General features: G+C 38.3%; 1 protein-coding gene across 1 annotated transcript in view; it reads right to left on the bottom strand.

The window, feature by feature from the left end:
• Positions 1-13164: 13164 nt before the first annotated feature.
• The window catches only part of LOC113053989 (GTPase IMAP family member 7-like), a 3572-nt gene continuing 3379 nt past the window's right edge, over positions 13165-13357 (bottom strand). The window contains exon 4 of the mRNA XM_026219187.1: positions 13165-13197. Within this exon, the coding sequence (XP_026074972.1) occupies positions 13165-13197 (33 nt within the window). The remainder of the gene's footprint in view (positions 13198-13357) is intronic.

The following is a 13357-nucleotide window of genomic DNA, read 5'->3' as shown; positions in this document are numbered from 1 at the left end:
GGAAGTGACATGTTTTATGCTGCCACAAGCTACTCCTAGAAATCTTTTGACAGAAATGTAATTTTTTTGTGGTCAGTCTAATCTAAAGACCTGTGCAATGTTAAATTATGGAGATCTTGAGTTTTTGTTAAAGGGCGTGTCCATAACGCCTTGGCACAATTTGATGTCTCGCCACAGCAAGAGAAGTTGTTGTAACTCAGGCATAAAATGTTCGATCTTCCCAAAACTTCACATATTCGATAAGAGTCCTTCCCTAAACACATCTGAAGGCCAATATTCCATTAAAATGATAGCACCACCTGCTGGCAACAGGAAGATTGGAACATATATGGAATATAATTTGATATATTCCAATTATATTTATGACTTTAAATGCATATTTCTCGCCGTTCACCTTTTTACTAATGCCACTCGCTGGCGGGGAGCCCGGGTGCGAGGGCCCGTTCATCGCTGCTTGCAGCTTTAATTAGGGCCCGAGCACCGATGGTGTGAGGACCCTCTTGGAATTGCTCCGTTTATTATTATTATTATTATTATTAGGGCCCGAGCACCGATGGTGTGAGGACCCTCTTGGAATTGCTCCGTTTATTATTATTATTATTATTATTATTATTATTATTCTTCTTCTCTAAGATGAATCGCATTTTTGAGGGCCTAAACATGCTCGAAAAGTCATGAAACTTTGCACACACCTCAGAACTGGCGAAAATTTACGTCTGATATGGGTTTCAGAAGTGGGTGTGGCAAAATGGCTCAACAGCGCCACCTATACACGTTCAACGGTGTGCGCCTCGAGCTACATTTCATGTACATGTATGAAAATCGGTATACACATGTAACTCTCCAATACCTACAAAAAAGTCTCTTGGAGCAAAATCCGAAACCCAACAGGAAGTCGGTTATTACTAATATTATGAGCAAATTTTGTGTCATTTTTGTCATTTCCATGCGTTGTATTTTAACGAACTCCTCCTAGAGATTCATTCAGATCAACACCAAATTTGGTATGCCTAATCTGAAGGCCTTTGCGATGTTAAATTGCGAAGCTTTTGAGTTTTCGTTAATGGGCGTGTCCGTGGTGGCCTGGCGAATTTCGATGATTCGCCATGAAACTGGAAGTTGCTATAACTCAGACATACAATGACCAATCTGCCCCAAACTTCACATGTTTGATGAGACTCCTGACCTGAACAGATTGACATGCCCATATTCAGTTATAGTCATAGCGCCACCTATTGGCAACAGGAAGTGACATATTTTACACTGCGATGAACTACTCCTAGAAATTTTATGACATCAATGTAATGTTTGTGGTCAGTCTAATCTAAAGGCCTGTGCGATGTTAAGTTGTGAAGATCTTGAGTTTTCGTTAAAAGGCGTGTCCATGGCGCCGTCACGAAGTTCGATGTCTCGCCATGGGAATAAAAGATGTTATAACTCAGGCATAAAATGTCTGATGTTCCCCAAACTTCACAAGTGTGATAAGAGTCCTGGCCTGAACAGATCTGCAGGCCAATATTCCACCGGGTGTGGCAGAATGGCTCTATAGCGCCACCTATACACTTTCAACGGAGTGCGCCTCGAGCTATGTTTCACGTACATGTACAAAAATTGGTACACACATGTAACACTCCAATACCTACAAAAAAGTCTCTTGGTACGAAATCCGGATCCCAACAGGAAGTTGGTTATTTTGAATTTTCCCTGCAAAATTGGTGCTGTTTTTGCCATTTTCAGGGGTTGTACTTTAACGAACTCCTCCTAGAGATTTATTCAGATCAACACCAAACTTGGTCAGTGTAATCTAAAGCCATTTGCGATGTTAAATTGCGAAGGACTTGAGGTTTCGTTAAAGGGCGTGTCCATGGCGGCCTGACAAATTTCGATGTTTCGCCATAAAAAGGAAGTAGCTGTAACTCAGACATACAATGTCCAATCTGCCCCAAACTACACATGTTGGATAAGACTCTTGACCTGAACAAATCTACATGCCAATATTCAGTTATAGTCATAGCGCCACCTATTGGCAACAGGAAGTGACATATTTTACACTGCGACAAACTATTTCCAGAAATGTTATGACATCAATGTCTTTTTTGTGGTCAGTCTAATCTAAAGACCTGTGTGATGTTTAGTTGTGAAGATCTTGAGATTTTGTTAAAAGGCGTGTCCATGGCGCCGTGACGAAGTTCGATGTCTCGCCATGGGAATAAAAGGTGTTATAACTCAGGCATAAAATGTCCGATCTTCCCTAAACTTCACATGTGTGATAAGGGTCCTGGCCTGAACAGATCTGAAGGCAAATATTCCATTGGGTGTGGCAAAATGGCTCGATAGCGCCACCTATACACTTTCAACGGAGTGCATATGCACATTCAATGGAGTGCGCCTCGAGCTATGTTTCACGTACATGTACAAAAATCGGTACACACATGTAACACACCAATACTTACAAAAAAGTCTCTTGGTACGAAATCCGAATCCCAACAGGAAGTCGGTTATTTAGAATTTTCTCTGCAAAATTGGCATAGTTTTTGCCATTTTCAGGGGTTGTACTTTAACGAACTCCTCCTAGAGATTTATTCAGATAAACACCAAACTTGGTCAGTGTAATCTTAAGCCCTTTGCGATGTTTAATTGCGAAGATCTTGAGGTTTTGTTAAAGGGCGTGTCCATGGCGGCCTGACAAATTTCGATGTTTCGCCATGAAAAAGGAAGCTGCTGTAACTCAGACATACAATGTCCAATCTGCCTCAAACTTCACATGTTAGATAAGACTTCTGCCCTTAACAGATCTACATGCCCATATTCAGTCATAGTCATAGCGCCACCTGCTGGCAACAGGAAGTGTCAATGTTTTACACTGTAAATAACTACTCCAAGAAATTTTATGACATCCACATTTTATTTTGGTCAGTCTAATCTAAAGTTCTTTGCAATGTTAAATTGTGGAGATCTTGAGATTTTGTTAAAGGGTGTGTCCATGGCGCCATGACAAAATTTGATGTCTCGCCATCGGAAGAGAAGTTGTTGTAACTCAGGCATTAAATGTTCAATCTTCCCCAAACTTCACATGTTCGATAAGAGTCCTGGCCTGAACACATCTGAAGGCCAATATTCCATTATAATGACAGCGCCACCTGCTTACAACAGGAAAATTGGCAGATATATGGAATAAACTTTGACATATTCCACTTATATTTCTGAGTTTAAATGCATATTTCTCACCGTTCACATATCTACTAAAGCCACTTACTGCCGGTGAGCCCGGGTGCGAGGGCCCGTTCATCGCTGCTTGCAGCTTTAATTAGGGCCCGAGCACCGAGGTGCGAGGACCCTCTTGTATCTGCTTTGTTTTTAGGGCTCAAGCCCGAAGGGGCGAAGAGCCCTATTGTTCTTCTAAGGATTATTCTTATTATTATTTTTTTTATTTTTTATTAAACCTTCCGGGGGTTTTTGGGGGCCTTAACATGCTCAAAAACTCTTGAAAATTGGCACACACATTGGAATCTGCGGCCATCAGGACGCCGCAGAGGCTGGGACCCGGGCGTGGCACAGGGGCTCTACAGCGCCCCCTGGAACACAGTCAGAAATCTTGAACCATAGCTCACACACACTTGCATATATTTATATGAAACTCAGTACACTTGTAGATCTCATTGAGCTGAACAACTTTCGCGCTTTATGTCATAGGCTCCGCCCAACAGGAAGTCAGCTATTCAGGGCTGTTTAAAAAAAGCATGCTCTGGAATTTGAAATACTCCTCTGAGGTTTTCAACCCGTTCGCCACAAAACTCGGTGAACATGATCTCAAGACATTGTGGATGAAAAATTGCGAGGGGATTTTTGATATCTCGAACGATTTGCCCGTGGCGAGGCGTGGAACTTATGGCGAGAAATGAGGAACAGGAAATGTCTAATAACATCCACATACATTTCCTGAATTTGATCAAACTTCATGGGTTTGTTCGTTGTATGATACTGATTGTATATATGTGACTATTAAGAGTCAACGTTATAGCGCCACCAACTGGCAGCAGGAAGTGTGTCATTTTCCAAATGCTTTGAATTCAGCATCTTATTTTTACTCGATTTACTTAAAACTTCATCAGAATAATGACAAAACACGGACGATGTAAATCTGTTGTGGGGATATTGATATCTGATATAGTGTTGCCATGGCAACGTGTCAAACTTGAATGTTCTGTTATGGTGAGTTTGAGGCAGACAGCAAGCTCAGATTTACATGAAACTCAAAACACATATCAGTATTAGTGATAGCTAGACAATGGCAAAAGCTTTTAAAAGGGCGTGAATGAGGCACTCTATAGCGCCACCTTTTGTCAAAAGTGGGGGGGTTAGTTTTAGCTACAGACACCAAACTTGGTACATAAATTGTTCTTATCAAGACGGACAACTTTCTAATTCACAGTCATCAGCTACGATCAACAGGAAGTCAGCTATTTTGATTTGAATGTGGATTTTTTTTTATATTTAGCTGTGAATTAATGCATACTGCTCAGAGGAGAGTAACACTATACACACCAAACTTTGTCTACATGATGCCAAAACATTTTAAACAACTTAAATTGCCAATGGATTTTGGATAGCTTGGATGGTTTTGTCGTGGTGATTTTTTTAAATGACAGTAAAAATGAAATTATTAATTGTCCTGCATTTTTAAATTCCAAACACTTCAAAACCTTTTTTCATACAGAAAAAAAGTCATTCTGAGTAAATATGGATAGTTTCACGACTTTACAACACTGTATGGATAACAGAAAATTAAAAAACTGTCAGACATCTCATCTCACTCTGTCCCTCTGTTTGAGTGTGTGTGCTTAGACTTCCATTGTCTGAGAGAAATTGCGCCCCTACAGGTGCATATCCTGAACTAAAAAAGGGAGGAGACTCTCTTTTGGTTTCACTTTTAAATCGGTTAAAATACAAAATAATACTTGGATTTAATTCACACTGACAAGCTAAACCAACATATATGATTATTACCAGGTCAGGGCTCATTAATAATGGATGTGTGGTCAGTGATACGTGAGAAACACGAGAGATGAATCACCGCTCTGAGCAGGAGCGTGTGGAATGATGAGCTCAGAAAAACGAGTTTATTCTTGTTTTATAGCTATTAAAAATAAAGTATTGCAGCGATATCACACAATTCACCAATTAGAACACACCAAGAGCTAAATTAAGATGTTTTTGAACTGTTTGTGTGATAATGAAATATTCGCGGCTGCCTATCTGAAATCACTGCCTCCGATCAGCGCGCACAGTGTCACAAGTTCAAAACAAACAAATTTATTCTTGTTTAAGAGCTTTTTAAAATAAATTATTGCCATAAATGCACACTATACACCCATTATAACACAACACGAGCTAAATACAGGTGTTTGTGACCCGTTTATGTGCGCAAGACTATTTGAAAGCGCGACTGGCAGAATAACATATATCTCTCGAGCTGCATGATTCTGCCTTTCGTCGTAAGAACGAACACATCACGGACAAGATTATTTCAAAACACATAATAGCTTGGCTAATATAAACGAAAACAGCCAAGTGAACATAAACTGTTGAGAAATAAATCTGAAGTGGATCTACTGGATTTTAATATTAATTGACCGCATATACCAGCTGCTTCTGTCTTCAATTTTAATCTATATAAAAAATTAAACTCATTAATCTTGGCTGCTTTTTTAATGTGTGTATGTATTTATTTATTATTTTGCTCTAACAAGACTTAATCTATATTTAATTAAATCAATTACATTTTATTTTACATTTGATTTGTCCATTTCTGCATCTAAACGCCTAAAAACCTAAAACATGCTCTATTATATTATTGTTAGCAATTTCTTTATCGTCCAATTTATCTGGTGTACACACTTTTATTTTCATAATAAACTTTTTTGTTAGATTATACACAGTTGCAGTGGTCTATAATAAATATTAACAGGTTTTATTCAAGCTGTTTAGAATGATTGCCATAGGATATTTTTTTAAATGTAAATCCATACAGCTATAAATAGCTTGTTCTTGGTTTATAAGCACATTTATTAAAAAGGAGAGTAAAGGGTCAGTTATCTTCCTATGAAAAATAAAAAAATAAAAATAAACAAACAACAACACAGATTGATACAGAACTCAGAAATGTTATTGTGGATTTATGATAAACTCAGCCTGTAAATGAATTCATTCGCCTCCAAGAAGACACAAGTAGTTCACACCTGTTTTACTGTTTTAACATGAAGCCATATACTGAAGATGTTCAATTTCGAATGGGTTTAGGATACCTTAAATGGTGTGGCCATAGCGATTTATTAAAGTAACATAAACAAAATACAATAGTTATTTTACTAAATCTTTAAAAAAAATTTAATTCCAACTCTTCATAATTTTTTATATACGTAGGAGTCATCATTTGAAGGAAGCACAGTAAGTTTCATAGCTTTATCATTTTCAAGAGCCAGCATAAAATTAAAACTATCATAACATATAAATCAAGCTTGCAATTCTTAGTACCAATAATGGCCACCAGATGGCGCTATAGGATTACTTTTAAATAATTATTGTAGAAACAAGTATGATTTAAATCATTTATAGAAATCTTTCAAAGAAAAATAATATGTATTTTACTGATAAAATGACCCTCACTTAATTAGAATAATATGCTGAAGTATTGTGAAAACTGTGTATTAAGAATAATTCTTTATAGGCTTTATGGACAGATAAGTTTGGAGTGACTCTTGAAGGATCAGCACCACATCCTCTTTTACCACTGTTTAAAGAATTTATCTTACAGAACAGGTGCGAATGAATTTTGGATAGCTTGAATGGTTTTGTCGTGGTGATTTTTTGAAATAACAGTAAAAAAGGAACCAGTAAATGTCTTTTATTTTTTTAAGTGCAGCTTCTAAACACTTCAACAAAATGTACACATAGAAGACAAGTCATGCTGAGGAAATATGCATAGTTTCATGACTATACAACACTATATGGATGATAGAAAATTAAAAAACTACCATACATCTGATGTCATTGTCCCTCTGGGTAATGTGTGTGTGTGTGTGTGTTAAGTGTGTGTGCTGAGTTTGTGTGAATGTGTGGGAGAGGGGATGGGCTTGGTGTCAGAGAGAGAGAGAGAGGGGGGGGGGGGAGACTTAATCATCTCTTTAATCACCAGCAGAAAAAAAAGCAATTTGGTGTTGTTGTTGTTTTTTCATCATTACAGCTTAAGAAATATCTTAGGCCTCAACATCAACTGTTGCTAGCCTACTCCCAAAATTAATAGTCATTAGTAAGCATTTTATAAATACAGCTATAATTAAATTGTTCATAGTTTATATGCACATTAATTTTGAGGAGATTAAAGGCTGTAATCTTCCTAAAAAAATAAAAAAAATAAAAATAAAAAAATAAACAAACACAGAACTCAGAAACATTTATTTCAAGATGCAATAAAAGAAAACTGTACACTATATATATATATATATATATATATATATATATATATATATATATATATATATATATATATATATATATACATACACAATTGAATAAGTTTATATATTTTTTTTTTATCAAGTGTACAGCTAATAATAATAATAATAATAATAATAATAACAATAATAATAATGCATTTTATTTAAGGCGCCTTTCAAACCACTCAAGGTCACCGTACAACAAGTAACAACAGTAACAATATTAAAACAAAAAATAACAGCAAATAACAATGTCAATAAAAAACCACAATAATATTAGAATAGCACAACATATTGTGGAATACTATATTAAGACTTTATATATAGGCTTTATGAACAGATAGGTTTTGAGAGATTCTTGAAGTACTAGCATCACCTCCTCTTGTACAACGGTTTGAGGAATATATCTTCCAGATAGTACCGCCGCTCCCTATATGCAGAATACGCAGTCTTCGTAGGGCACCAACTCCAAGAGGGGGCACCATCCCAGTAGCTCAAAAAAAATAAAACATGCGCCATTCTCCCATCCGCGCTCGCGACCGCTCGGACATTTGCGGATGAATGTTGGTAATTGATGGATGGACATCTATGCCAGGGTAAAAGACATCAGCAATCCGGCACAGAGAAAAGAAATATAAAGTAAAAAACAAAACAAAAACAGGCATAAAGTTGGCTTGACATTGGACATTCGAGAGTCTCAAATTTAGGGACCGTCTCTAAAGTTACATGTGATATTGTTATACACTTTTCTAACGTCAGTAGCATTTGAAGAGAATGACTTACAGTCATAAAAACAACTGTAATTGTTCATCTAGGTGACAGCTATAATGCACCATTAAATTAAATGTTTGATATTTATTAAAACAAACTGTAAGTCATATGTAAATTATGCTACTTTTTCACATGGGCTCAAAAGCAAATTTGAAGCTCAATAGCATTTGAGGAAAAAGACTTGCAGTCATAAACCAATTGTAATGTGTTCATTTAGGTGTCAGCTACGATGCACAACTTATACATTTTTTATATATATTAAAATAAAGTGTTACTAAAGTTATATATATATATATTGTTCTGTGTATGTGATTTCAAAGTCTAGACGGGTTGGATTAACCCTTTAACTGCCATATCCCTTAAAATTTGATTGCCAGAGGGTTACTGTAAATGCTTATGCCCGCTGGGCACAGTTTTCCCGATGCCACCGGGGTGGTGTTGCACTGACGGCTTGAGCCCGCCATCGCTGCTTGCAGCTATATTTTATTATTATTATTCTTCTTCTTCTTCTTCTCCCGAATGAATCGCATTTTTGAGGGCTTTAACATGCTCAAAAAGTCATGAAACTTTGCACACTCGTCAAACCTGGTGAAAATTTTCGTCTGATATAGGATTCAGAAGAGGGTGTGGCAAAATGGCTCGACAGCGCCACCTATACCAAGAAAATCAACAGCCTTCCAGCTATGTTTCACGTACATGCACGAAAATTGGCACACATATGTAACACAGCAATACCTACAAAAAAGACTCTTGGAGCGAAATTCTAAACCCAACAGGAAGTCGGTTATTTTTAATATTATGAGCATATTTTGTGTAATTTTGGTCATTTCCATGTGTTGTATTTTAACGAACTCCTCCTAGAGAGTTCTTCAAATCAACACCAAATTTGGTATGCCTAATCTAAAGGCCTTTGCGATGTTAAATTGCGAAGATCCTGACTTTTCGTTGAAGGGCGTGTCCGTGGCGGCCTGGCGAATTTCGATGATTCGCCATGAAAAATGAAGTTGCTATAACTCACACATACAATGACCAATCTGCCCCAAACTTCACATGTTTGATGAGACTCCGAACCTGAACAGATTGACATGCCCATATTAAGTTATAGTCATAGCGCCACCTATTGGCAACAGGAAGTGACATATTTTACGCTGCGACGAACTACTCCTAGAAATTTTATGACATCAATGTCTTTTTTTGTGGTCAGTCTAATCTAAAGGCCTGTGCGATGTTCAGTTGTGAAGATCTTGAGTTTTCGTTAAAAGGCTTGTTCATGGCGCCGCGACGAAGTTCGATGTCTCGCCATGCGAATAAAAGATGTTATAACTCAGGCATAAGATGTCCGATCTACCCCAAACTTCACATGTGTGATAAGAGTCCTGGCCTGAACAGATCTTCAGGCCAATATTCCACCGGGTGTGGCAGAATGGCTCTATAGCGCCACCTATACACTTTCAACGGAGTGCGCCTCGAGCTATGTTTCACGTACATGTACAAAAATTGGTACACACATGTAACACTCCAATACCTACAAAAAAGTCTCTTGGTACGAAATCCGGATCCCAACAGGAAGTCGGTTATTTTGAATTTTCCCTTCAAAATTGCTGTTGTTTTTGCCATTTTCAGGGGTTGTACTTTAACGAACTCCTCCTAGAGATTTATTCAGATCAACACCAAACTTGGTCAGTGTAATCTAAAGCCCTTTGCGATAATAAATTGCGAAGGACTTGAGGTTTCGTTAAAGGGCGGGTCCATGGCGGCCTGACAAATTTCGATGTTTCGCCATGAAAAAGGAAGTTGCTGTAACTCAGACATACAATGTCCAATCTGCCCCAAACTTCACATGTTGGATAAGACTCTTGACCTGAACAGATCTACATGCCAATATTCAGTTATAGTCATAGCGCCACCTATTGGCAACAGGAAGTTACATATTTTACACTGCGACAAACTACTCCTAGAAATTTTATGACATCAATGTCTTTTTTGTGGTCAGTCTAATCTAAAGACCTGTGTGATGTTTAGTTGTGAAGATCTTGAGTTTTGTTAAAAGGTGTGTCCATGGCGCCGTGATGAAGTTCAATGTCTCGCCATGGGAATAAAAGATGTTATAACTCAGGCATAAAATGTCCGATCTTGCCCAAACTTCACTTGTGTGATAAGGGTCCTGGCCTGGACAGATCTGAAGGCCAATATTCCATCGAGTGTGGCAAAATGGCTCAATAGCGCCACCTATACACTTTCAACGGAGTGCGTATACACTTTAAACGGAGTGCGCCTTGAGCTATGTTTCACGTACATGTACAAAAATCGGTACACATATGTAACACACCAATATCTACGAAAAAGTCTCTTGGTACGAAGTCCGAATCCCAACAGGAAGTCAGTTATTTGGAATATTCTCTGCAAAATTAGTGTTGTTTTGGCCATTTTCAGGGGTTGTACTTTAACGAACTCCTCCTAGATATTTATTCAGATCAACACCAAACTTGGTCAGTGTAATCTAAAGCCTTTTGCGATCTTAAATTGCGAAGATCTTGAGGTTTCGTTAAAGGGCGTGTCCATGGCGGCCTGACAAATTTCATTGTTTCGCCATGAAATAGGATGTTGTTGTAACTCAGGCATAAAATGTCCAATCCTCCCCAAACCTCACATGTTCGATAAAAGTCCTGCCCTGAACACATCTGAAGGCAAATATTCCATTATAATGATAGCGCCACCTGCTGGCAACAGGAAGATTGGCACATATATTGAATAAACATTGATATATCTACTTATATTTATGAGTTTAAACGCATTATTTCTCACCGTTCACCTATTAACTAAAGCACTCGCTGCCGGTGAGCCCGGGTGCGAGGGCCCGTTTCATCGCTGCTTGCAGCTTTAATTTAGGGCCCGAGCACCGAAGGTGTGAGGACCCTATTGTATCTGCTTCGTTTATTAGGGCCCGAGCACCGATGGTGTGAGGACCCTCTTGGAATTGCTCCGTTTATGTATTATTATTATTATTATTATACTTCTCCAAATGAATCGCATTTTTGAGGGCCTAAACATACTCAAAAAGTCATGAAACTTTGCACACACCTCAGAACTGGCGAAAATTTACATCTGATATGGGTTTCAGAAGTGGGTGTGGCAAAATGGCTCGACAGCGCCACCTATTACACGTTCAACGGTGTGCGCCTCGAGCTATGTTTCACGTACATGTATGAAAATCGTAACACATGTGTAACTCTCCAATACCTACAAAAAAGTCTCTTAGAAAAAATTCTAAACCAACAGGAAGTCGGTTATTTTTAATATTATGAGCAAATTTTGTGTCATTTTTGCCATTTCCATGCGTTGTATTTAACGAACTCCTCCTAGAGATTTATTCAGATCAACACCAAATTTGGTATGCCTAATCTAAAGGCCTTTGCGATGTTAAATTGCGAAGATTTTGAGTTTTCGTTGAAGGGCGTGTCCGTGGCGGCCTGGCGAATTTCGATGATTCGCCATGAAAAATGAAGTTGCTATAACTCAGACATACAATGTCCAATCTGCCCCAAACTTCACATGGTTTAAGACTCTGAAACTGAATAGATTGACATGCCCATATTCAGTTATAGTCATAGCGCCACCTATTGGCAACAGGAAGTGTCATATTTTACGCTGCGAAGAACTACTCCTAGAAATTTTATGACATCAATGTCTTTTTGTGTTCAGTCTAATCTAAAGGCCTGTACGATGTTAAATTGTGAAGATCTTGAGTTTTCGTTAAAGGGCGTGTCCATGGCGCCATGTCAAAGTTCGATGTCTCGCCATGGGAGTAGAAGTTGTTGTAACTCAGGCATAAAATATCAGATCTTGCCCAAACTTCACATGTGTGATAAGAGTACTGACCTGAACACATCTGGAGGCTATATTCCATTGGGGTGGCAAAATGGCTCGATAGCGCCACCTACACTTTCAATGGAGTGCGCCTCGAGCTACATGTCATGTACATGTACGAAAATCGGTAAACACATGTAACACACCAATAGCTACAAAAAAAGTCTCTTGGTACGAAATCCGAATCCCAACAGGAAGTCGGTTATTTTTAATTTTCCCTGCAAAATTGGTGTTGTTTTTGTCATTTTCAGGGGTTGTATTTAACGAACTCCTCCTAGAGATTTATTCAGATCAACACCAAACTTGGTCAGTGTAATCTAAAGCCTTTGCGATGTTAAATGCGAAGGAATTGAGGTTTCGTTAAAGGGCGTGTCCATGGCGGCCTGACAAATTTCGATGATTCGCCATGAAAAAATATGGTGCTATAACTCAGACATACAATGTCCAATCTGCCCCAAACTTCACATGTTTGATAAGACTCTTGACCTGAACAGATCTACATGCCAATATTCAGTTATAGTCATAGCGCCACCTATTGGCAACAGGAAGTGACATATTTTACACTGTGACAAACTACTCCTAGAAATTTATGACATTAATGTCTTTTTTGTGGTCAGTCTAATCTAAAGACCTGTGTGATGTTTAGTTGTGAAGATCTTGAGTTTTTTTTAAAAGGTGTGTCCATGGCGCCATGACGAAGTTCGATGTCTCGCCATGGGAATAAAAGATGTTATAACTCAGGCATAAAATGTCCGATCTTGCCCAAACTTCACATGTGTGATAAGGGTCCTGGCTTGAACACATCTGAAGGCCAATATTCCATTATAACGATAGCGCACCCTGCTGGCAACAGGAAGATTGCAACTTATGGAATAAACTTTGATATATTGCACTTATGTTTATGAGTTTAAATGCATATTTCTCAACGTTCACCTTTTTACTAAAGCCACACGATGGCGTGAGCCCGGGTGCGAGGGCCCGTTCATCGCTGCTTGCAGCTTTAATTATTATTATTATTTTATTATTATTATTACTTTCCCAATGAATTCGCTTTTTTGAGGGCCTAAACATATCAAAAAGTCATGAAACTTTGCACACACCTCAGAACTGGCGAAATTTACGTCTGATATGGGTTTCAGAAGTGGGTGTGGCAAAATGGCTCGACAGCGCCACCTATACACGTTCAACGGTGTGCGCTCGAGCTACGTTTCACGTACATGTAT

This window comes from Carassius auratus, chromosome 3, assembly GCF_003368295.1.
Source record: "Carassius auratus strain Wakin chromosome 3, ASM336829v1, whole genome shotgun sequence".
Taxonomy (NCBI): Eukaryota; Metazoa; Chordata; class Actinopteri; order Cypriniformes; family Cyprinidae; genus Carassius; species Carassius auratus.
This window is presented reverse-complemented; position numbering and strand designations above follow the sequence as displayed.